The sequence below is a fragment of the Sciurus vulgaris genome, assembly GCF_902686455.1.
Source record: "Sciurus vulgaris genome assembly, chromosome: 3".
NCBI classification, from domain to species: domain Eukaryota; kingdom Metazoa; phylum Chordata; class Mammalia; order Rodentia; family Sciuridae; genus Sciurus; species Sciurus vulgaris.
The window spans coordinates 91,132,829-91,159,960 of record NC_136463.1 but is presented as its reverse complement, the minus strand read 5'-3'; the positions used below and the strand labels follow the sequence as shown (position 1 = coordinate 91,159,960).

The window sequence follows — 27,132 nt, the reverse complement described above, 5'->3', positions numbered from 1 at the left end:
TGCCAGTGGCTTTCAAGATGCTAAACACATTGATCCCATCCATTTTGATCCCAATACATTTACTGATCCCATCAATTTTCTCACTTAATCTGTCTTTCCATCAGTGTCAGTAGTTTATTTATTGCCTTCTGGAAAGAAAAAAAAAAAAAAAAAAAAAAAAAAAAAAACCAACTATTTTCATGACACTACATTCTCTTGGCTTGCCTCTTGCCTCCTGCACCACTACTCACTACTTATCTGGATTTATTGTACCTTCTTTGTGACTACATATAGCAGTATTCAGGGCTTGGTCTGTTTCTTCATACTTATATTTATACTCCAAGTGGTCTTGTTGGCAAAAGGATCTCTGCTGATAATTAATAGCTTATGAATGTTTTAAATTTAGAGTTAAAGATCATTGAGCACTTATCTTCAAGACTACCTCAACATCCTAAGGAGCTGGGACTACAGGAGTGTGCCACTGAATGTAGTTGATATATTTCTTCGTACTGACCCAAATTTGGAAGGTCTTAAATTTTTTTGGTTGAGACAGGGTCTCTCTATATTCCCCACACTGGTCTTGAATTCCTGAACTTAAGTGATCCTCCTGTCTCAGCTTCCTGAGTAGCTGGGACTATAAGAATATACCACCACACCCAGTTTGGAATCAATTTTTAATTTAAATAAAAAAATTTCAATAGGCCTTAGAAGTGATTTCAGAGTTACTCATTTTCTTTCCCTTTGGCAGGGCTTATCAATATGACAAGGTTCTAAGGAAGCTCTAACTTCTAATTTTGGGAGTACAATAGTCATTAAGTAGGATGTGCCAGCTTGATGGGGAGCTCTGGCATTCACTGGGGTCCTGGGGAACTTTACCAATGCTCTAGAGTGAGTGCACATTTGTACTATCATCTGCTGACTAGTATCTTCAGTTGCACAGTAAACCCTTGGTCTGGGTGGGAGCAAATCCATTTGTAGGAAAGTTGCAGCTGGCAAACTCCACCTTGCAGATTTCCCAGCAGTATGAGTCTGCTGACTGACCAATGGAGAAAGACATCTGGAAAGCATTTCAGCTAAACTGGACAATTGGGTGTAAAAATATATGCTAAAAACAAATTTTTTATATAACCAAACAGTGTTCTACTTTTAGTTGCCTGATTATGTTTTTAATTAAAAAGAAAGACAAAGTGGGCCTGTATTTGTAAACATTTATTCTCTTGAACTGAAAAAGGCTTGCATCAGCACATATTGTACAGCCTTGCAAATTACACAGAAATTGAAAAGAAGGTTCCTTGTTCATAAGTGCAATGAATTTTTGATGTCCAGTTATCTGCTGCAAACAATGAAAAATTTTGAACCACTTAAGTTTCCAGCACTCATCAAATGTATTTCCTTAGGTGACAAAAAAAAAAAAAAAAAAAAAAAAAAAAAAAACCACGAGAAGGGGAATGCAGATAAGTGGCATTTAGTTATTGGAGAGACATTTAAAAAAGAAAGTGGAAATATTCTCCTGCCTAGGATGATTCCTATTCCCCTTTGAATCTAAGTGGTTTGATTTAGAGGCATCAAGAACATAATTTACTTCACACTTAACATTCAAACTATCTAAGTGAATAAGGAAGGGACCTTATAGGAGAATTCTCTATTTTATGGAAAGTGTTTCTGTGTTTAGAGATTCAGGGGAAGAGAAATCTATTTGTGGGCTCTCCTTAGCACTCTCAGCCCCCCAGAGGGATAGTACATGGTTTTGGCTTGGTTGTTCCATTCCTGCATTCTTTCCCCCCTGCAAATTCTAAGTTGGGTCCCACTGTGCTGGTTGTAAAAAGAAATACAGGTTGCAACTGGTTATAATCATTTTGAACAATAATTTGCTGTACAACAGAGCTTTGGATCTGATACAAGAATTCAGAAATATAAAACAAAATAACTATAAAAGTTAGGAGGCATTTGACAGCATTTCCTTAGAAAAAGCTGCTAACTCTGTATCATTCTGGTGTGGATTCCTATAGTCAGTAGGGTAAAATGTGTCTTTCATCCCCTCCCCCGCTTTGCTGGATCACTGGCCTTCCTTCAAAAGCTATAATGCCATGACCACACATCCTAGGAGACTCTAAAACGTTAACAGAAGCTCCAAATACCAAGCCAATCAGATATGGGAGAGGGAAGGGGAATCATGGAGGTGAAAGGTCCAAAGGTGGCTCTGTTACTGAGAACTCGCCCTTTCCAAAACGTGAAAGTCATAGTGCTTCTTGCTTGTTCTCAGCTTAAACTTGTTAACTGAATTAATTTGTTTCTTCAATGCATTCTGTGCAGCTGAAATGGAGGGAAATGTGGCTAAGACAGTGTATGTAGAGGCCAAGTCACTAGGTTTAGAGCGCTCAGGGTTGACAGTGCTGTCCCCACTGCCACAACAAAGCGGGTGACGACGTGGCTGGGACTGGGGGTCCCGGAGCCACCGAATCTTGGCGCCAATTTTAAAGAGTTCTCCAAAAAGCTTCTCAGCTTCCATGCGAGTTATTCCATCAGGTAGTTCAGTGATTTCCAAGACCTTCCCAACAACTAGAATGGAAAAGGTAGAATTAATAAATTACTGTTACCAAAAGAGTTAGGTAAAAAGTACTGTAGATCTAAGACAACAGAGACAATTAAGAGAATTTCCCGAAACTATTCAAAATCACAAAATTATAATTGATATGGTACTCCTTCCTTTATTCACTTATTTTTTGGTATAGGGTATTTAATACAGAGGCACTCTACCTATGACTACACCCCCAGCTCTTTTTCATTATTTAGTTTGAGACAGGGTCTTGCCTAAGTTGTCTAGGCTGGCCTTGAACTTGCAATCCTCCTGCTGTAGCCTCCCAAGTCTCTGGGATTACAGGCATGCACCATCATTACGGCTATTATTATGGTGGCCATTACACCATTACAATCACCATTATAGCTATGGCCATTTTTTAAAAATCATTCCTACTCACCACTTAGGCCAGGAGTATGGAGCTAACAGACTGATCTCAAAGTCCTCACTGATAGTCCCACAGGTAAATGCAACACTGAAGAGCAACTTTTCTAAATCAGGTCATCTCAGGCAAATCTTTTATTGATAAAGAAAACACTTGCCCAACTACCCAAGACTGTAGAGTAGAAAGTTAAAGTATAAATGTGAAAGCACTTCACCACAGAAAAGCCCATATTGGTTCATTCAGACTTTCTCCCACATGGGTGTAAGGATAACCCCTTTCTCAAAGAACACAGAGGCTGCTGAACTCTACCTGCTCCTCTCAGCCTCCTCTTCTGCCTGACCCCTTCATTGCTCCTAAATCCACCTGCACCATACTATACATATTCTCCCATCTGAAATGAGGCAGAGTTAAAAGAACATATTCAAGAATCCTAAACTGGAGATGGCATAATTTCCTGGGACATTTTCTAGGGGATCCTAAGAAGAAGTAAGCCCATTTCTGTGTTGTGGTACATTTTAAGACTGTCACCAATCTGTAGACACACATGTATTTACCCCTCAGGGACACACCTGCTTCTCCTGCTCCAAGGTCTGTGGATGCAGCTTTCTTAGCTTGTCTCCTTCCTCGGTTTCCATGCCTGCTGCCAGATTGACCCTGGAAGCCCACAAATAGTTGAGAAATAAGTTTAATAATGCTGAAAAATATGTTTGTAGTGTTCAAAAACTTAGCACCTAAACATGGTTTGGGGTTAGTACTCCTGCAGAAATAAGCCAATCCAAGGTTTCTTGGATTCTGCTCTGCAGCAATGGTGTTATGACTGGTCACTTGTGGACACTTTCATAAGCAAAGGTGCTCCAACTCTTAGCTACTTGCCCCCAACTCTTAGCCACTTGCCCCCATCTTTGGGTGGCACTAGTGAGCCATTGCTCAGTCAAGTACCACTGCTTTCTCCCTTGCTTCTACTCGCAGTGCTAAGAGGTATAAATCAATTGGCTAAGACACACAGTTCTCCGTAGACAGTGTCAACAGGTGGGCTCAGTGCCCCTACCTGGCAAGGGAATATGGGATTCTGTGACAAAGTGTAAGAGGTCAGAGAGCTGCCTTTCATACCTGTTGGTTTGGAATGTGCCCATGCAGAACAGTAGGAGGGTTATACTGCAGAGGCTGGCCGAGTAATGGATACCTGCCATCTCCTGAAAGTCAAAAACATTTTTATGTTTTTTTCTCCTCAGTTATAATGCACATATTTTCCAGAGTTTTCTTTTCTCCCCCCCTCCCCACCAGAGTTGTAGAAATTGTTCAAAAACAAGAAAGAGAGGAAACACATTTGGTTGAGTAAAACAAGTATAGGTAATTCATGTATTTTTAAAAAAAATGTTAAATTACAACATATCCTTTAAAGAGCTGGGGCAAATTTCTGAAAGGATTATGATTAATAACTGTGGTTATGAAGGAGGATGACTGGTAGGAACTGGGTAGAAGGAACAGGAGGGAGAGAAACTTCTTTTTATACTTTAAAACTACTTGACATTATTTGAATCATGTCAGTGTATTATCCAATCAGAAAACTAAATAAATCTTAAATAAAATTTAAATAAATATTCATTCAGGGGATAGATTCATAACAGAGAAAAGCAAGGCATAGACTTCTTGCCACTCCATGGGCTCCTTTTGGTTGAACAGGGTCAAGATGGTTGGGTAGCTCCCAGATAGGACACACCCATGACATTACTCCTAAGGGCAGGTATAACAAGGGACTAGCACTGAGATCAGAGATGCAATGTTAAATTTGAGGATACATAAAAAATAACCGCAAAGAAGTCAGAGTTGAGTGTTACAATAATGAAACTGAACAATAAGGCTCAAACATTTATTATTAAAAGAAATAGAGAGAAAGATGCTTAAAAATTCTGGCACCTCCTAAACAAAGACACCTAAGATCTAGTAACATGTAGAAGTATTCTTTTCAAGTATGTTAAGACTGTGGTCAGGAAGAAAAAGAGACTCTTCCTTATGGGGTGGGTAAGATGGTCCTCTGGGGCATTTATACTACATCATGTGTACCACTCACACATGCACAAATGCACTTAGGTCATTCATACCAGACTATATGACACATGCTATTTCAATTTATTTTCTATGGTAAGATTTTTTTTTTTTTTCTCTAGAATAGTAAAGCAAAACTTTGTAGAAAAATTGGGAACAGAGAATTACAAAGGAGAAAATAAAAATCACCCTGGTCATTCCATGACTTCTGACATTTTGGGGCATATCTTTTCAGTCTTTGACCTAAATGTGTGTGTGCTCATTTTACATGCAAGAACATTTTATACTTTTTTAAAAAACTGAGATAATTAACATCGAAAATGCACATTTTAAGTACTGAGTTAGGTTAACTGTAAAGTCTATGTAACTGCCTGGCATGGTGGTGCATGCATGTGATACCAGCAACTTGGGGGGCTGAGATAGGAGGATCACAAATTTGAGGCTAGCTTCAGCAACTTAGCAAGATCTTCAGCAACTTAGTGAGACCCTGTCTCAAAATAAAAAATAAGATAGGTCTAGGGATGTGGTTCAGTGGTCAAGCACCCTGGGTTAGAACAGCAGTACCAAAAAGTCTATCTAATCACGATTCCAATAAGATCAAAGTACATTTTTATTCTCCAAAGAGTTTCCTCCAATTCCTTTCTGATAAATTCTCCCTCCCCTCCCTTTCTTGGAATTGAACTCAGGAGCATTATACTACTGGGCTACACCCCCAGCCCAGTTTAATTTTTGAGTCAAGGTGTTTGTTAAGTTGCTGAGCCTGGTCTCAAACTTGTGATCCTTCTCCCTTAGCTTCCTGAGTCATTGGGATCAGAGGTGTGTGCCACTGTGCCTGGCTCATTTTTGTTTTAATATTTATTTCCCTAATGACTAACCATGGTGAGTACCTTTTCAAGGGCCTAATGGACATTTGTACATCTTTTTTTTGAAATGTCCATGCTGCTTTTCACAATCACTTACCACATTGTGAATAGTTCTCCTTTTAATGGTTCTTTAGACCATGAATTTCAGGCAGTTGTACAGTGTTCCTTTTATGGCTATACTATAATGTATTCTTCACTGATGGATATTTAGGTTGTTTTTGAACTTTTTTGCTATAAATTGCTTTTATAAATAAATTGTTATGGCACTAATCTTTAGAATAAATTTCAGGAAATAAAATGAATGGTTTCCATATTGGTTTATAATTACCCACATGTAAGTCTGTTCCTCTAAGTAGACTTGAGGGATGATAACGTTAAAGATTTTTCCTTATTCATCACTATAGTGGTACTGTATGACTTCAATAAATGTTCATTGAATAAATTTTTGAATAATTTTTTTTTTTGGTGGTGATATTGGGGACTGAATCCAGAGGCCCTCCACTACTTACATTGCATATTTCTACTATAGAGGAATGACTTATAATTACTGAATTAATAGTTATTTAGCAGTAAAATACAAGTCTAGAAGAGTGTATGATAATAAATAGATTTGCCTGAGGGAAGGTAAAAATGCAGTTTTGTGGGAAACAGGAAGGTAGTATTATCAAGAAAAATTACCAAATGATTGGGATTGGGTACCTAAAATTTTCTGAAGCTGTGACTAGTTTCTCATGCACTTACCCTGCCCAGGAACAAAAGGTCTAGAAAACTGGGGCATGATGGAAAGTGGTGGTCCAGAGGGACGTATGGTTTTCAGGGTGGACAGCTGAGCTGGTGCTGGCGACTGAGCTGGTGAAATAATGGGACTGCTGAGTTGAGGGCTGTGCTGCAATTATAATACATGAAGAAAACAGGTCAATATTATTGGGGCATGTTTTTTGCAAATTTCCTTTTGGACAAAATTTCTACTTCTTCTTGATTATAAATATGCACTTTTATAAAAAAAAATTCAAACATATCTTCCAATTCCGAAGATAAACATGAGTAACAGACCATTTCTATTCATATGCATTCATACATCCATTTTTTGGGAACAGATTAAATTTTAGTTTTGAAATTTGCTTTGCACATTAGCAATATTATTGATATTTCTGTAGAAGAGAATATATGCATTATCCCAATCTTTCTTTCCCACATTAGAAGTTTAACATTTCATTTAAGTAATTTCATCCTTAAAGAGTAGTTGCAAAGATAGTACAAAGAAATCCCAGATTTTCTAAATGCTGTTAAAATTTTGTTTTCTTTCTCTCTCTAAAAAGTCTCGTGTCACTTAACAATGGGGATTATCCTTAAAAATGTGTCATCAGGTGATTGTACTGTTGTGTGAACATCAGAAGATAGCTAAAATGTCACTAGGTGATAGAAATTTTTTAGTTCCATTGTAATTTATTTATTTTTTGTCATTATGCTGGGGATTGAACCTAGGGCCTTATGCATGCCAGGCAAATGCTCTACCACTGAGTTTCATTCCTAACTCAAAAGTTTTAAGTGTATTTATTATTTTTGGTGGTTTGGGGAATGGAACCCAGGGCCTTGAATATGCTAGGCAAGTATCTAATTCCTTTCCATTATAATATGACCATTGTCATATATGCAGCATATTCTTTTTTTTTTTTTTTTGCGGTTCTGTGGATCAATTCCAGGGCCTTGTGCTTGCAAGGGAAGCACTCTACCTACTGAACTATCTCCCCAGCCCTATGCAGCATATTCTTGATGCAAATGTTATATGGCATATGACTCTGTGTGTATATAACATATACTATATATACATATATTTCTGAGAATGAGTTGAATTAGATACTCCCTCTTTCACTGAAAAATTAATGTCTATTTCCTAAAAATAAGGATATTTTCTAATATAATCATAGTAGAATAACAAAACCAGGAAATTAGCAATCTTTTTATGTCCCAAATCTTGAAGCCTGATCTTATATCCTCTGTCATATCCTCATCCTTCTCCCAGTCCGTACTTACTTTCAGGCACAGCCTGATGGTCTAGGCCCATCTTATACTTTCTCTGCACAAATTCTGGTAACAATTATTTCTCTAAGGAGCCCTGGTTCTTTTAGTAGGCAATGGTATTTAAAAAAATATTTTCAGTTGTAGATGGACACAATATCTTTATTTATTTATTTTTATGTGGTGTTGAGGATTGAACCCAGTGCCTCCCATGTACTAGGCAAGTGCTTCACCACTGAGCTACAACCCCAGTCTGACAACATTTTAAAACTAACCATCTGGGTAGTAGGTATAATCTTATTCTTTTCAGTAAATATACTTGAGTATTTTCCTAAAAGGCCTAGTTCTGGTTCAACATTTTTGATTAAAGTACCTCTTAGGTGATGCCATGTATTTCCTCTTATACTACATTAAGAGGCAAATATTGTTTGGCTGATCAACTTTTATTAAGGCTGCAATTGATCAGTGAGTGTAACTGATCATTAGATTCAATGTTGTTTGCCTAATTCATCCACTTTAAAGTCTTGCATGAACTTTCTACCTAAAAATAATCTTAATATTTGCTAATGATTTTTTCTGATCCATTATTTTGATAGGGTTCTAAAATGCCAATTTTTCTGATTCTACCATTGTTTACTGGATTCTTCTGTGAAGAATGTTTCTTCATTGACTATCTGGTTTCACTAAAATATAGCTTAAGTGGGAAAAGTAGGATAAATGCTCAATTCTTTTTGTTTGGAAAACTTTAGATCTAATTTATTTGTTATTTTGTTCCTGGGCTGGGTGGGCATGGAACCCAGGCCCTCATGCACACTAGGTAAGTTCTCTACTACTGAGCTATACCCCTAGGTCTTTCTGATTTTTTTAACTTAAAAAATTTGTTTTTGACATTCAGAAATTGGCAAACACTATTTGAATGGGTTCCAGATTCAGTGTCAAGGCACAAGTTGTTCTTATGTGATAAAAAAGCAAAGTTTCAAAATAGTAATGAACAAGACCATCTTACCTGAACGATATTGTCTACACTGCTAAATTCAACACACTTCTGCCCTCTCTGGTGGTCACAGTAATATTTATTTTGTTTCCACTGAGGAGGAGAGTGGGCACGAGATTGGGGATTGTTTGGTACGCTGAGCTGCATCATCACCATTCCTCCACCAGGTGGTGGTGGTGGCATGGCTGAAAATCAAAATGAGGACACTACAATCAGTATATTTTAGTAATTAACTGGTATCTCTGATCATTAGCATAACAGCAATGATTTCGCATTTCTGAAAATAATTTTACTATTAGATATGCAAGCCAAATTAAAGGCTTGTATCCATGCTACATGCATTATGTGTTTCAAAAGACATTAAAATGAACACTCCAAGCCTACACATCTCACTTATCCTAAAAATACAGGCGATAGTTGCTTAGGAGAGCTAATTACTTCCAACAGGAAGTCCAAAGCACATGATCTACAAAGGTTCCTAATTTTTAAAATAAATTTGAAAATAGGCATTCTAAATGAAAAACTTTGAAAAAAATCTAACTTACTGTATAGAGAGCGAATTAGCAGAATAAGTTTGGGACATGAGGGCAGAGAGCACAATTTTCATACTCTGAAATATCCCTAGACTCCAAGAAAATTATTTCATCTCTTTTCCCACCTGAGAAAGGAGGCTAGGAAGGGTTCCCTGGCTGACTTCATAGAGTTGTAAGGATCATATGTGTGTTAAAACACTTTGCTAACTGTACATTACAGATAACTGAACTATTATATCTCCCTATCTTGATTTATTTATCTTGTGGACTAATTCTGCAACACTACTAGTATCAAGCAAGTACTTCAACTGATGTTGACCATAGCCATGTGAGGTATTTCATGCCCTGACTCCAGGACCTTAGTTTGTACTTTTGTGACTATAAAGGTGGTTTCCAGTTCCCCAGATATAGAACCAACTTGATTGTCCAAACACACCAAGAAAAGGTTGACTCCTTAGAGACATCTCAAAGTTTTCCTTAGCCAAAGTGGTTCATGCCAGAAATAGTCTCTATTAGTCATTGACTGATGATCATTTATTGCTTATCTGTTTTTCAGAAGCTTACATTTGTCAATAAATCATCACATAAAACCCAGTGTAATGTTAAAGATTTGTTTCTAGAAGCAGAAAGAAAGAATACATTTTCTTAAACACAGGGAAAAGCACTTGTAAAACAGGTGGTTTTTTGAGTTAAACTTTAAGGATGATTCTTAGTTTAAAAAAATTACTGTGAAACAAAGATTCAGGAATAAATTATTATTATTATTATTTTTTGTATGTGGTGCTAAGTACTGAACTGGGAGATTTAAGCATGCTAGGCGAATGGCTCTACCACTGAACTACATCCCCAACTCTCAAATTTTAAGGATAAGAAAGACTTGGGCAAGCAGAGAAGGATGGTGAATGGGCAACAGGCACAAGAGTATTTTTATCATGAAAACAAAGTTTTGCATGATTTGAACATATATGCATAAGTAGGAGGCTTGTTTGTGAGGACATTTACATTGGGAATCCATCCAGGTTTTTTGTTCAGAGGAATGGCATAAAGAGATTTCTGTTTCAAGACAATCATTTTTGAAATTCCTTGTATATGTATGTGTGTTGGAGAAGAGAAAAGTTGGGAGTGAGGAAAACAAAGTAAGTAAAACACTTAAATTAAGAGATTACTGCAAATAAGATATGGGGGTGGGGAGAACAAAACTGATCAATTAGCAGCAGTGGGGAAGGAGAGAAGGTATCAGGAATGAGGAAATAATGACTTAATGGGCTGTGGATGTAGTTCAGTGGTAGAGCACCTGCCTTGCATGTGCAAAGACCTGAGTACAATGCCAGTATTGCAAAAAAGGACTATAGGAATGTGAAAGGGAAGGACAGAGAGAGTAGAATAGAATTAATTATGGATTTTGAAATTTCTGTTTTGGTCACTAGGTGGAAGGTGAGGTAAGAAATGTAAAAGGAGGAAAATACTGTCTGTCTAGGTAGGATGTTTAGTAGGTAGTTGGCTATGTGTTCTTAGCAGAAATAAGATTTGTGAGGTGTTGGCAAAAAGCAGACATCTTTAAGTCTCAGAGCAGGTTAGAGTCATCCAAGAAGAGGTTGGAGAGTAATGAAAAGAGGGCCTAGGAAAGGACTCTGGAGAATATCAATCAGGATAGTACAGTGATAGCAGTGGACATAAAGTAAGGCATGGACTGCACACACTAAGCTTGATTCAGCATGGCACTCAAATATACAGATTATATCCAAGCCCAAGTTGAGAATATTTTTGTAGAAATATCTGAGGACATTAATTGAACTATTTCTCAAATAGACAAACCATTACCTGCTTTTTTCAGTGATCTACTCATACCTGCACACTGGTGGCCTTGAAGCTGCTGGGAACTGCATGGTGAAGTAGTTTGAGGAAACTGTACTTGTTCTGATCCTGGATGTTGTAAGTAGCCTACTGAAGAGCTAGGAGTTGGGGGGGAAATCAAACACACAAAAAAAGCACAAGGACAAGGAGATGACTAGAAAGTCTTTGAATAAAGAATCCAACTAAAAATCTTTTTTGAAATTGGTAGGTAATAAAAGTAAACCTAGTTTCAATCTTTTCTCTGTAAATTATAATTATTTTTTTGAATAAATATCATTGTATGTTTATGGCACTGATTTTAAAATACCCAACTCCCGAATCCATTACTCTTACAACTTTATGAATTATTTTAAAAATAGTAACTTTAAAAAATAATGTATTCAGATCTCACTGAGTTACTTAAAAGAGAATATGCAGGGCTGGGGATATAGCTCAGTTGGCAGAGTACTTGCCTCACATGCACAAGGCCCAGGGTTCAGTCCCCAGCACCACAAGGCGGGGGGGGGGGGGGGGAGAGGGGGGGAGGGGGAGAGGGGGGGAGGGAGGGAGAGAGGGGGAGAGGGGGAGAGGGGGAGAGGGGGAGAGAGAGAGAATATGCAATTTGACACTATTCAGACTCAAATTATTTCTTGGAAAATGTAGTAAGAATAAGGAAGCAACAGAACATGTTCTAATGTATCCTAACATAAATACTAAAAATAATAAAAGGCAGTCAGTATAAAACCATTAAATTATGGCTGCATTTTTTGAGTAGTCAGTCTCTGAAACTCAAACAAGGGGTTTGTCATAATAAGTCTCTATAAAATTTTCTCTTTTCAGCAAATTCTTTCAGGATAGTGATTTAAAGTTATAGAATAATATAGGATTTGAAAATTATCAGGAAACAATTTATATCTAAAGCCCCATTAGCTATTTTTTTCAGTCTTCTCTTTATTAAAAGAGGTTTTATTTAATAAAGCAGCATTTCTTTTCTTTTATAGTACTAGAAATTGAACCCAGGTGCAATTTACCACTGAGTCATATCCTTGGTCCTTTTTATATTTTTATTTTGAGACAGGGTTTTGCTAAGTTGCTAGGATTTCAGGTGTGTGACACCATGCCTAGCAAAAACCAACTAAAAAAAATTTTTGCACTTGTATCTCATGTAATTTAATTAAAAATTCAATTACTTTAGATCGTACTATGAAAGAAATACAGAGAATATAAGGAGACATGTAAAAATGACACCATGATGATGCATCCAGTCAGACTGAGGTTATTGTAACTCTAAGACAAATGTTTAAGAATACAATCAATACTTATGGGGTATATTTCATTTAAGTAAGGTATTAATTGCAAAAACTTTTCAGGATGTGAAATGGTATTGTGTGTGTTTTTTTAATCTTTAGGGATATCTATTCTGAAATATTTATGAATAAAATAATATGATACTTAGAATTTATTTCACAATAATATGGGGGGGCAGAGGCAAAGATTTAAATTAAAATAGTCATGAGTTGATAACTGTTGAAATTGTCAGCAACTGGGGCGGGTGTTCAGTACACTTTTGTTCTTTATTTATTTAGGTGGTGCTGGGGATTGAACCAAGGTCTCACACATAGTAGGCAAGTGCTCTAGCACTCAGCTATATCCCTAGAGATCCCTCCAGCTCCCATTCATATTTACATATCTTTAAAAACATCCAGAGGTTGAGAGGTATAGCTTAGTGATAAAACATGTATTTAGCATTTATGAGGCCCTGGTTTCAATCCCTACGACCATACACAAAATGAAGTCTATAATAAAAAGTCAACAATTCTGTAATTTAGGCCAGGTATACAATTCTCCAATTAATATGAATTAAAAAATTTTGCTTTTCAGGGGCTGGGGTTGTAGCTCAGTGCTAGAGCACTTGCCTAGCATGTGTGAGACACTGTGTTCGATTCTCAGCACCACGTACAAATAAATGAATAGAATAAAGATCTATCGACATCTAAAAAATATTTCAAAAAATTTTTCTTTCTTTTTTTTTTTTAGTGATAGTAGCTCGGTGAAGTTCAATAAAAGGGAAAAAGAAAGGAATGCAAAGGGAGGATTTTATCACAGTGATTTAGGGACTGAATGTGAAAATAGTATTTTCTGAATTTGATAATAATTATGATTGGAATATATTATATGAGGATTAGCTACCTAAGAAAATAATACAGCTTAATAGTCTGTGAATGTGCTGGTACTAAGGAAAACAGTTCTCACTGGGTGGAAGTGTTTTTTAGGCTTTCTTCCAATTCATGCCAACAGCTCTCTTGGGCAGTGCAAAGCCCCTCATCCTGATCTTGTTCACTAGGCATATGCTAATAATGCTTACTCAAGTTCTGAGGCATATGGGGTGACAGGACACCACCCAGAAAAGGGAAGAGAATATTCAGAAGAGATCCAGAGCTTTCAGGGTGGTATGGTTATGGATAGGAAGAAAATATTCAGGTCACCAAGGTGAGCAGTATAATCCATACTACTAAATCATAAACTACTACTTCAGTGAAGCACTCCAGTGGGTTTTCATTTTAGATAGTATAAAACATTTCTTTTTAGGTTAATGAGTAAAAATCAGGTTTCAGAATTATAAAACTGAGTTCCAGGTCCTTACTAATCTCCCACAAGAATAATTCAAAGGAAACAGAGTAGACAGGGAGCCACACTTCTAAATTGCTTAAATACTCTAGAAAAGAGAAAACAGAACCGAGTCTTTAAAAAATGCCATTCTCAGGTGCTCGCCTAGCATGTGTGGGGCCCTGGGTTCAATCCTCAGCATCACATAAAAATAAAGGTATTATATCCATCTACAACTAAAACAAAATATTAAAAAAAAAAAAAAAAAAAAAAAGCCATTCTCTTTTTTTGTGGTCCTGGTGATTACACCCAGGGTCTTGAGCATGATAGGCAAGTGTTCTACTACTGAGCTGCATTCCTAGCTCCAATTTTTTTTTCATTCTTTTTAAAAGACAGGAGAGAATGAAGGGGAATTTAACAAATGAAATAGCAGGCCGAGTCCTTGAGGAAGTTCATATTCTGCCCTTGGGTAGGAAAATAAAACATTAATATCCAAACCTCTTTGGTCCAACACTTCCTAAAAAGCCCTGACTTAAAACTATGAGCTAGGCAAGGTGCCCCATACCAGTAATCCCACTGACTATAGGTTAAGGCAGGAGGACTGTAAATTTAAGGCCAGCTTGGACAACTTAGTGAGACCTTGTCTCAAAAAACAAAACCATACCAACAAAGAACTGGGGATGTAGCTCAATGATCTGTGTGCTTAAGTTCAATCACAAGTACAGAGAGAGAAGGACAAAAGAAAAAAGGCTATGAATGTGTAAATTTGAATAATTAATATCACCTTTCAAAGCCACTAAGGACACTGCAACAAAAATGGCTACTGCTACTTATGCTAGTTTTTGGTCTGTTTAGAAGCAGCCTTTCCTCAGAATATGGTAAAATCAAATTGCTACAAAATTCCCCAACAGGACCACTGGATATTGATAAATGACTCTGTAAAATATCCAACAAGATTTCTTCTGGTTTTCTATCATATTTGTCAACATATTCCATATTCTACCTATGGGAATTCATAGGTAGAAATTCCCCTTTCCTCCAGGTAGTCTTCAATCTTATGATATTTTGGAATCAGATCCATGACAGAAAAATAGCAAACATTATGTATTTTTTCAAAATCAGAAAACTGCATTAATTCCTAGCACCACAAACCCACACAAAAATATCAGAAACTTTTTACTGTGGTCTATCAAAATGTGAGGAATATTTTTTTATGTCATATGATCCTTTTATGCTTAAAACTGGCCTTGTAAGACATCCTATTGATAATTTTTTCATTAGATCATGGTAATCTGATACATCTAATATAAGTGGAAATTAATGTTGTTATTAAGTTATATGATATTCTTGCAAATTCAAGTGGTGTTATGTTGCTATGTTTTTAGTGGTTTATGAATTTTAATATTTGACCTGGTATTAAGCACCATGGACTTGGATGTTAGAAGGGAGCATAGGTTTGAATTCAAACTCCACTTATTTGTTATAACTCTGAATGTTATTTGAACATTAGCTCTTGTCAATAAACTTGATAAATACACATTTTATCAACCTGTGATAAAATGCTTGGCCCATATAATTAAGGGTCAAGTTAATGAGAGATATTTTTTATAAAACATGAAAATAACAAAATGGAATTAGCATATATGGGATCGTAAAAGTCAAAGATTCCATCAAAATGTAACAAGGACTTTAAAAACTGATACCTTTGACTTACTAATTTTCCTCTAAGGACTAATGTCAAGGAGGAAGAAATTAAAGTTGCTCACAGGATACTTCAACAAACAAAAAATGGATATGACCTAACTGTTCTGCAGTGGTCTAAGTAAATTATTGTATATCCATAAAATGAAAGTATAAACATAAAATTACGTTTATGAAGAAATTATTAATAACATGAAATAATTACTATGCCTAATGAATAAAATATATGCAGTAGAATCTCAACCATATTAAAACTAAATAGACATTGCCTTTCTTGTGACTATTAGATTTATGGTCTTAAATTCTACTATTCTGCAACAATGATACACATTCAAGAGAAAATGTATTTCAAATTTGAATTTTGGTCATTTCTTGGGTTAGTGATATGCATTATGATATTCTCTCATGATGCTGGGCAATGGCAGTGAGCTTTAACTCCTGGTCACAAAATCACAAGGGTACTCTATCACTGATACTCTGTGTTGCCAGTCTTTTCTGGACATAGGTATTCAACAAATTACATGAGATATTCAACAAAATTTCACAAAATAGGCTTTGTATTAGATGGTTTTGTCTAACTGCAGGCTAATATTGAATATTCTGACCAAGTTCAACATAGGCTACCCTAAGTTATGGTACAGGCTAATGTCTCTTTTTGACTAACAGTATTTTCATTAAAAGTCAAGGATCATCTATAGTTGCAAAGAAGAAAAAACACTAAAAGAAAAGTATTGCCTGGAGTCGTGGCTCAGTGGTAGAAGCTTGCCTAGGATTTGTGAGGCACTGGGTTGGATTCTCAGCATGGCATACAAATAAAAAATAAAAATCCATTATCAACTAAAAATATTTTAAAAAATATTAACATGCAAATAGTAGTCAATTTAGGGCTCATTCTTGATCATTTACACTTTTTTGTATTTTCCAAAGAAATAAACTTGCATTTTGTAATTATAAAAAGTACACACTAAAAATGCCTTTTGAAGCCAGGCATGGTGGCACATGCCTGTAATCCCAGTGACTAGGAAGGCTGAGGAAGGAGGATGGCAGATTTGAGGCTGGCCTCAGCAACTTAATGAGGCCTTTAAGTAAATTAATGAGATCCTGTCTCAAAATAAAAAACAAAAGGGCTGGGGATGTAACTCAGCAATAAAGTGCACTTGAGTTCAATTCCCAGTACCAATCAGTCAATAAATACGTTTTGGAAACTGACTAAATTTTGGTTTTTAAATGTATCTGGAATTTAGTTTTGACTAAAAATCTGAATCTGCTTCAGAAATCTTCAGTAGATGTCAGAGCATGGCTGTCAGGAGATGTTTATGCTGATATACCACAATATAAATCTTTAATTCATTTGAGAGTCATATGCTCACAGCCAGGCTTGCTGTCTTTGGAAGAAAATATTTGCTTTCTGTCTCATAACTTTTTGCAAGACAAAGTGATTTCCAGCATATATTTTTGGGATAAAGGTAAAACAATATAAATTCTCAACTACAAGAATTTTACTTAATTATTTGTTCAATTAATAAAATAATGTCAGGGCTGGGGTTGTGGTTCAGTGGTAGAGAACTTGCCTAGCATGTATGAGGCACTGGGTTCAATCCTAAGCACTACATAAAAAAATAATAAAGTTAAAAAGAAAAGTCAAAACTTTTATTGTATAATATTTTGGGTTTTTCCTTAAGTGCTAATGGCTAATTTATCTGGCTTTTCTTGTTAAACACTCATATTTACAGAAATATTCATTTATAGCTCACCTATTCCCAAATGTGAATTATTCATTTTATTTATTTGTTTATTAATTTAGGTACTGGAGATTGAACCCAATGGTGCTTTAACCACTGGGCCACATCCCCAGTCAGACCTTTTTTATATTTTATTAAAGACAGGGTCTAGCTGACTTGCTTAGAGCCTTTCTAAGTTGCTAAAGACTGGCTTTAAATTTGTGATTCTGCTGCCTCAGCCTCCAGAGTTGCTGGGATTGAACATGTGCACCACTGTGCCTGGCTCCCAAATGTGATTTGTTTTAAAAAATCTGAATATAAATAAAAAAATAGAAAAAAGAACTATTAAAAGCAAAACAAGTCAGGTGTGGTAGTATATGTCTGTAATCCCAGATAGCAAGTTTGAGGCCAGCCTCAGCAACTTGAGACTCTGTATCAAAATAAAAAACGAAAAAGGCTAGGGATGTAGCTTAGCGGTAAAATATCTGTGGGTTCAACCCCCAGTACCAAACCAAACCAAACTAAAATTTGGGGACTGGGACATCCGGTCTAAGGTTATTGCTTTCACGGAGCAATAAGTGTAGTTTTGTGTTTCCCAGCAGCTGAAGCAAAATGGCAAAACAGAGGATTATATAAAAACTCTGCCAGGATGATAAGGGAAGCAAGAAGTTAAGCCTCTGGCAGGTGCTGGATTACAGAATATCGTAATTGTATCCTATGATAAATTTAAATTATACAGTTTCTTTCAATATCAGGCATGAGACATAGTGCATATTGTGTTAGGAAAACTTAGTCGATGGATTGGATATCTTGCCCAAAGAAGATTTTTCCCATTTAATAAATAGGTAGAATGAAAAAGTATTTGCTAATGTGGCTAGGTGCAGTGGTGCACACCTATAATCCCAGGGGCTCAGGAGGCTAAGGTGGGAGGATTGAGAGTTCAAAGCCAGCCTTAGCAATGGCAAGGTGATAAGCAACTCAATGAGACCCTGTCCCTAAATAAAATACAACATAGGGCTGGGGTTGTGGCTCAGTGGTCAAGTGCCCCTGAGTTCGATCCCCAGTACCCAAAAAAACCTAAAAAACAAAAAACCTAATATTCTCCTTAAAAATGGGCTCTTTGGAGCTTGAGCTCAGTGGTTAAGAGTGCTTAGCATGTGTGGGTTCAATTCCCAGCAATACCCCCTTAAAGAAAAAGGACCTTTGAACTTTTCCAGTATTTAAACAAGTACTTGCTTGAGACCCAAGAGAAAGTCTATTACACATTTTATGGAAAGACGCCTTTGGCTTGAGAAACTGGAGGGCAGGTATCATCAAACAAAATCAACCATAAAGATGTCTCTGGTGCTCCTGAAGAACGAGTGATTTTGAGAAGGGCCATATTCTGACAGCCCACTAGGATGAACCAGCCTTCATCGGCAGCTGCATTAGTGGACCTGTTGGATATCACTTTAGTGGCTCACTGAAGTGGTGGAAGACATCTGCCAAACAATAATTTAGTTTTAGTACAGTTGATCCTATGTTGCTCTTTTGGGCAATAGTTTAGCCACTTCTTAACTGTTCCTAGACTGACATCATAAAATTGCCATTGACATCAAGAACGATGCTCATCTGCCTATGTAACACAGCTAAAGAACACTTGTCTTATTCCTCTGACTGCTTCATCACATTTCAGAAATAACAATTAAAAAAAAAAGAGATGCCAGAATATTATCTCATACTTTCTTAATTTAAATTTCACCTATTGTAGAATAAGTGACATGACAACATGAGTTCTGCTGACCTGCATCCCAGTGAAACCATGAAATGATTTTTTAAAAAACCTTAAAACCTCAAGAAATGTGCTTAAGGATGAAGAGCAATAAAAAATATTTGTTCAAGCTAGGTTCAGTGGCACACATCTATCATCTCAGCTACTTGGAAGGCTAAGGCAGGAGGATCCCAAGTTTGAAGCCAGCTTGGGAAACATAGACATAATCTCAAAAAATGAAAGAAGAAAAAAACCATCTGGTTAAGAATATCCACTGCCATGTGTGGTGGCACACACCTGTTATCCCAGCTCCTGGGGCGTGCAGAGGCAAGAGGATCACAGGTGTGAGGTCAGTCTGGTCAACTTAGTGACACCATCTCAAAAAAAAAAAAAAAAAAAAAAAAAAAAAAAAAAAAAAAAAAAAGAATGTAGTTCAGTGCTAAAGTGCCCCTGGGTTCAATTCCCAGTACCAAACAAAATGAGAACAAAATGTGGTATATCCAAAAAATGGATTATTGTTTAGCTATAAAAAGGAATGAAGTATTGGCACATGCTGCAATATAAATGAAACTTAAAACCATTACACTGAGTATAATAGGCAGTTAGTCACATGAAAAGTCCAGAACAGGAAAATCTACAATGACAGAAAGAACTTTAATGTTTGCTTAGGGATAGAGAGATGGGGGTGTTGGTAGAGGGGCAGGGAATTGATAGCTAAAGACAACAGGATTTTTTTCCTTTTTCTTCTTTCAGCATATTCATCTTATGAAGTTTTTGATGAAATACACATACAATTGACTATTTTAAGTTGATAATTCAGTTCTCAATGAATACACACACATTACTGTACAACCATTACCACCACCCATTTCCAGAATTCTTTTGGTCTGAAACTCCATACTCATTACACACTAACTTCCCCATTCCCTCCTCCCTCTACTCCCTGGTAAATGCCTTTCTATTTTATACTAATCTGACTACATTAGGTATCTCACATAAGTGGAACCATACAGTGATTTCCTGGCTTAGTTCACTTAGCATAACATCCTCAAGGTTTATCCATGTTGTAGCATGCGTCAGAATTTCCTTCGTTTTTAAGGCTGAATAATATTCCATTGTACACATATACTGCATTTTGTTTATCCATTCATCTGTTAATGGATACTTCCTTTCCCCCTGAATTCTGCTTTTGTCCATGGTACTGGGGATTGAACCCAGAGGCCCTCATCAAGAAGTTATGTCCCCAGACTTTTATATTTTTAATTTTGAGACAGGGTCTTGCTAAATCGTTGAAGCTGGCCTCAAAATTGTGATCTCTTGCTTCAGCCTCTGGAGTGGCTAGTATTACAGGTATGGGCCACCACACTGAGCTCAGAGTTTCTTTTTGAAGGTGATGAAGAATTTTAAAAATTAAGTGGTGATGGTTGCTCAAGTATCAGTGTGTGTGTGTGACTAGGAATTGAACCCAGGGGCTTTGCATATGCTACCCTAGCACTAGGTTACCAGTGACCTACATTACTAGCTCTTGTATGTGAATTTTATCTCAATAGATTTAAAAAATAAATAAATAAATAAGGAAATAGCAGTTTCAACAAAAATCGTGCCTATATGCAAAGTGATCACAAAGAAGTCCTATTATATGTAGTTACTCAGAAAAAAGGAAATTAATAGCAGGCAAGAAGATATATAAAAATATGGATGCCATCATTCTTTATAGTTTTGCACTTATTTCATGGCTGTGATTTCAAAATTACTATTTTTTGGGCGGAAAATAGGAACCAGTGTATTCTTCTCAAGCAATTAATTTATTTGAAAAGCAAGCCGCAAATCTACTAGATTTTATTAGCTAGTGAAGATGATGTTTTTGAAAATTTCTGAGCAGTTGACAGTGTGCTAAGAAGTCATTTAATTTTTGCTGTTTTAAACCATCTGACATTTTACAGTTAGTAACTAGGCAGGCTTCTTGAACTCAACATTACTTAATAGATATGTGCTGAGATCCCTGAATTCTCTAAGTATCTACATAATCTATTTTAGCAATGAAGTACCTTGAGTACTATACATTTATTCTTTTGAAATAAGATACTGAAGCGTTTAATATAGAACACATTCTGAAACTCATTATCCCAAAACCTGAGTCACTGTGACAACTAAGCAAAGTTCACAATTTTAATAATCCTCAGAAGAAAAAAGTAACTGTAAAGTTTAAATTATTCAAAGGTACTCCATTTTTCTTTTGTACACTTTTTTTGTTGTATTGTTTTATTAATAACAGCACTGCTGTAACTTGTTTTGCAGCAACTTAAAATCTGGGGGTGATTAGTAGAAAAGTGGGCTTGATATGCCTAGCAACCAACAATGTTTAAATGTCCTGTGCACAGAATTGCTTTGTCTTATTCTTTTTTGTCAGTTTAAAGTTGCTTTCTCATTTCTTGAATTGCTACTGAGACTGAACATTTCCCCAAGTGATAACTATCCAGTTTTCCCCATGTGAATAATTTATCTCCATGAATTTATTTGTGGAGTCTTACTGTTGTCATTCTAGAATAAACAAGTGATAAAAAATGTCTTATATAAGCTTTTTATAAAGGCATATTTATCATACTTCCCCATATCTTGTTGCTTTCCATTTGTTTTAATGGAATGCAATGGATCTTTATATTTTAAAAAACTTTGAAACATTTATTTATTATTAAATAAATAATAAATCACATCTTGAACCCTAATTCATTGTGGGTGGAAAATACTTTTTTAATAAACTCCTCACCACACTTATCCACTGATCTGCACATGTACCCTCATATTCTGTTTTTCTTCAACTTACTATCCATGAATCCTTTGCACTCTTAACAAAAGCTAACCTGTTTCCAATTGTGTGCTGGGTCTCACCTTCCTTGGAGACTTCACAATTCTCTCTTTTCCTTGTTTTCTTCAGCATACACACATGACATTTCTTTCAATTAAAAAAAGAATGGTCTCTCTTGACCTCATTTCTTTGTCCATATACTATTCCTGTACAATGCTGTTTCTTATGAAGCACTTCTCAAAAATTTTCTGCATTTATTGTCACTAATTTCTTTCCCCTCATTTCTTAGCATTTTCCAAGGCTTATTCATATTTAAGTGTCTGTCCAAATCATTTTATTACTCTTGAAAGGGTCTGAAATATACATACAAAAGCATCTAGAAATATAACCTACAATTTAAATAATTATAAAACAAACCCCTGTGTTACCTCCATTCATACTGAGAGACACAATACTGTTAAAATCTTAGAATTCTCCCATGTGTCAAATCACATCCCCTCCTACTGGAGTTTTGGCCTGAACACTTATTTCTTTTTATAGTTTTACTACTTATATATGTATTCCAAAAGAAATAAAGTTTTGTCCGTTTTTGATCTTAAATAAATAGAGACATACATATGGAGTCTTTTATGACTTGTTTCTTTTACTCGGCAACATCTTTGTGAAACTTAACCATCTGGATATAAATACTTGTAGTTCATTCCTTGCTGTAGAGTAGTCTTCTGAATAAATCCATCGTATTTATTCATTCTATCCACTTTATTTGGGTTGCTTCCAGTATTAGGTTAAATGTTACCAGTATAAACATTGACATGTCTCTGGTATACAACTGTCACTGTGCTTTTAAAGGCAGCGGAGGGCAAACTTTTTCTGTACACAGTGAGTATATATTAGCTCTGAATCTTTGAAAAATAACCATTTAGAAATCATTTTTTTGCATAGTTTCCTGACAGAACAAAACTACTATACCATACAGGGAAATATCTTCAATACAAGATAGTCTTCCTTCCATTCTTTCTTAGTCTCCCCTGCCCGCCGCCTTTTTTTTTTTTTTTTTTTTTTGGGGGTAGACTGGTGATTGAACCCAGAGGTACTCTACAACTGAGCTATATCCCTACCCTTTTCCCTTTCCTTTTTTTTTTTTTTTTTTTTTGCTAAGGTTGTCCTGGCCTTGAACTTGTGATCTTCCTGAGTTAATCTCTGGAGTTGCTGGGATTACTGGTCTGCACTACCATGCCTGGCTTTCAACACAATATGGTTTTTGGCATAAAGGTGTTATACATTTTGTGAAGACATTTTTAAGTATTTGCCATTTTTTGGGGGTGGGGTGGGTACAGGGCATTGAACTCAGGGGCACTTAACCACCAAGCCACCTCCCCAACCCTATTTTTTGTATTTTATTTAGAGACAGTATTTTATTTTATTTATTTATTTAGAGACTCACTGAGTTGCTTAGCACCTCACTTTTGCTGATGCTGGCTTTGAACTCCCAATTCTCCTGCCTCAGTCTCCCGAGCTCCTGGGATTACAGGCAGGCATCACTGCACCTGGTTAGCATTTGCCTCTTAAAACTTTTTCTGATTAAACTTTAACACTTCATTTTCAATATGTTACTCTTCAATAGGTTTTAAAATCAACTGGCATGGAGTGTACCTTTTGCCTTCAGTTAGAGGGCATGTTACTGGTACAAATATTCTTATTTTAATGATGTTAGTTTTACAGCTTTCTCTTCACTTTAGTCTCTGCTTAATTTATCTAAAAAGAAGTCTAAGATTATTACAACTTTCCTGAGTATAACTGATGGAAAAGAAACTGCACATAAAGTGTACAATCTGATAAATTTTGATGTATGTATATATCATGAAACAAACACCAACACTGGAAATTTTGTTCCTTTGTAATCTCACTGTCCTTTTATCCTCATTGACTCTTTCCAGGCTCCTGGCACCAGGTAATCATTGATCTGTTTGCTTCCACCAGTGATTAAACTGCATTTTCTATGACTTTTATATAAATGGAAAAAATGGGTGTGTATATTATCTTTTTCATCTGGCTTTTTTTCACTTAAATTTGTGGGGTTCAGGGGCTGGGGAGATAGCTCAGTCGGTAGAGTGCTTGCCTTGTAAGCACAAGGCCCTTGGGTTCGATCCCCAGCACCCCCCAAAAAAATTGTGGGGTTCATTTACCCATGTTGTTATTATCAGTAGATAATTATTACTGATAAATAAGAGTCCACTGATAAATATACTATAATTTGTTTATCCATTCATCTCTTGTTGGATGTTTGGTTTGTTTCCAGTTTCCATGTCTTGTTAAATACCTAGAAGTGAAATAGCTAGGTCAGATGGCAGATGTATATTTAATTTTTAAACTGTTTTCTCAAGTATTAAGCTTTGAAAATTCTTGATATATTCTCCACAGAAGTCCTTTGTTGGCTACTTGGATTTTTAAGCCACTATATCACTTGCCTTTTTATTTTCACTGTGTAGTGTATAGCTAATTTCCATCTGGTATTATCCTCCTTTTGTCTGAAAAACTTCCTTTAACATTTCTTGCAGTACAGGTTGGCTAGTGATTAGCTCTTTGTTTTTGTGCTTGAAAAAAGTCTTTATTTCACCTTTGTTTCTGCAAAATATTTACACTAGTACAAAATGCTGGTTTTTTTTCCCTTTTTTTTCACTATTTCAAAGGAAGGTACTGCTCCATTGTCTTCTGGTTTGGATTGTTCGTATTGTTTCTAACAGAAGTCTGTTCACATTATTATCTTTGTTCCTCCGTATGTAATGTGTTCCCCCAATACCTGGCTGCCCCCAACCATGGCTTTTAAACTTTTTTTTTTTTTTTTGGATACTAGGGATTGAACACAGGGGCACTCTACTACGGGCTACCTCCTTATTCCTCTCATTCTTGGAGCTTTCTGATTGGATGCCAGGCTTTGGGAATTTAACCCTGTTGGGTGTTGGACACTTTTACTTTATACCATTATTTTGATTTTGTTCTGGATTACAGTTAAATTATTTGGAAAAGATTTAATCCTTTCAGGTTTTCCTTTCATGCTTTTAAGGCAGAACCACAGCAGTTTTTAATCTAGGGCTAATTTCCCACCACCACCTTTTGACACTTTTTTTGACACTTTTTTTGACACTCTGGTTCATAGGCATATGAACTATTCTTGTCCTGGCAATCCTTCTCAGTGATTCTTTTCTTGGCATTGGGCAGGTTTGGTGTACATATATGTGTCAGTACTCAACTAAGTCTTAAGAGAGTCCCTCTGTGGGTCTCCAGAAATCTCTATATAGCTCTCTTCTATTCAGTCCTCTGCCCTGTAAACTCCAGCCACCTTGGTTTCCTTTAAGTCCCAACTCCATTCCCTAACGTAAAGACTGTCTGCTTGGGTTCCCCTTCTTTGAGTTGTAACTGGGAAACTCTGTATAGGCAGTGAGCAGGGGCCAGTCATAAGACACTTTTGTTTCTCTTTCTGTTTGTGTCCTTTACTGCCTAATAGTCAATGTCTGAAAACCATTGTTTCATATACTATTTGGTATTTTAGTTAAGGTAGAAGGATAAATCCAGTTCCTATTATTCCAGTTTGTCTCAAAACAGAGGACAGGAGGATGTAGGTTTCCTTCAACTATCTCATAATATCCCTGACATCAAATAAGATACAGTAACCAGTCACCTCCTATGCCCCAGAAATTATTCACAAAATAAAACACACAGGAAATGCCAGAGAGAAATTTCCGACATACACCCCTTTTACTTCTTAAAGTAGTCTTATCTCAGGGGACTACTACTTATTTAGGTTACCTGTGGCCTAAACATCTAATAAAGGGCAAGGTTAGGAAGTCATTCAAACTCATGGGCAGTAAAGAAAGTTACTGTGGATTAAAAAAAAAACCAGAAAAGCTTAAAATTTACTTGAGTGATAGAAGCTATAAAATTTTAAATTGAAGAATTAAAAAGTAGAAAAAGATGATTTAGAGAATTACTTTTTTCCTCTCTTTTTAAAAAAATGCTTTTTATTATTCTATTATATCCTTTATGCAAATTTTTCCTTCTATTTTTCAAAAGAGTCCTAACCTTCCCTACCCACTCCCCCCCTTACTGGGGGTACTTTACCACTGAGCTGCATTTCTAGCCCCTTTTAATACTTATTTTGAGTACTTGTTAAGTTGCTCAGGCTGGCCTTCAACTTGTAAACCTCCTGCGTCAGCCTCTCAAGTTATAGCCTTGGGCTACCATGTCCAGCAGTCATTTTAACCTTTTCCCTATAAGACTTGAAGTGCTGTCTAAAACTTATTATTTTCTTCTTAAGAGTCTTTTACTTTCCATATACTATCTCAAAGGTTACAAATGGCATCTTCTGGCCACAACCATTTCCCCCCCCCTCCCCCTTAATGATCTTTCCCCATATAACATCTGACTGCCCATCTTTAAAATCTCTTTCTATGTTGACTTTTATATATCCCTTTACCTGTGGTGAGCATATCCCTTTGATCTGTTTCTGTTGGCTGTCCATCGTCTAGTATAGGAGCGGGCAAACTGGCCTGTGGGTGACATCTGACCCACTGCCTGCTTCTATATGGCCTAAAAGCCAAGAATGGTTTTAACAGATAAACACGTACAATTTAATAAGAGAATGCTAGCTTTGAACAATAATTAAGTGAAATGTTATCTACCACCCAAACTAATTCATTCTTCTCAGTAGCATTAAAATTTTTTTGCTAAATTATTACTAAATTTTAAATTGTCAATAAACATTTGTGGAAAAATTGTTTTCTCCTTATTATATAAATACCTAAATAGTATCCAAAATTTTGTGTCATATTCTGCAAAACCTAAAATATTTCCTAGTTGATCTGTTACAGAAAGTTTGCTGACTCTAGATTTAATATGTATTTTAAAGTAAATGTATCCAAATTAGAAATATTGTCATTTCCAACATCCTAGTGGGACATCTTCCACCAAGAAATCTCAAATCATTCTTTACTCTTCTTGTATTAGTATCACCAAATATTTGTTTCTTCTTTCAAATTGTACCCTAGATTGACTCCTTTCCTACTGCCACCACCACAGCTGAGGCTGCATATATTTTGATGTCTTTGTATTTGGGGTCCTTTCCCATTTCAAATCCAAATCAAAGACTATTACTACACTAATTCTGTTTTTAAGACAGACTTTATCATAGCACATCCATGCTTAAGAAACCACAATTCCTTGGTATTATGAAGAGACTAAAGTAAAAATTCCTTACCCTAACCTTTGAGACTCTTACTCAAGCTAATTTCCCTCTACTCCAACCTAAAAGGAAAAATTC

The 27,132-nt window shown here is 36.1% G+C and overlaps 1 protein-coding gene across 15 annotated transcripts in view; it reads right to left on the bottom strand.

The window, feature by feature from the left end:
* Nucleotides 1-1,170: 1,170 nt before the first annotated feature.
* Nucleotides 1,171-27,132, bottom strand: part of R3HDM1 (R3H domain containing 1) — a 110,528-nt gene continuing 84,566 nt past the window's right edge. For all 15 annotated transcript variants that reach the window (XM_079135602.1, XM_079135609.1, XM_079135614.1 and 12 more), the window contains 6 exons: nt 11,246-11,349; nt 8,877-9,049; nt 6,593-6,737; nt 4,053-4,135; nt 3,512-3,596; nt 1,171-2,538 (listed from right to left, as the gene is read on the bottom strand). In XM_079135602.1, coding sequence (XP_078991728.1) covers nt 2,183-2,538; nt 3,512-3,596; nt 4,053-4,135; nt 6,593-6,737; nt 8,877-9,049; nt 11,246-11,349 — 946 coding nt within the window. In that variant the 3' untranslated portion in view covers nt 1,171-2,182. The remainder of the gene's footprint in view (nt 2,539-3,511; nt 3,597-4,052; nt 4,136-6,592; nt 6,738-8,876; nt 9,050-11,245; nt 11,350-27,132) is intronic.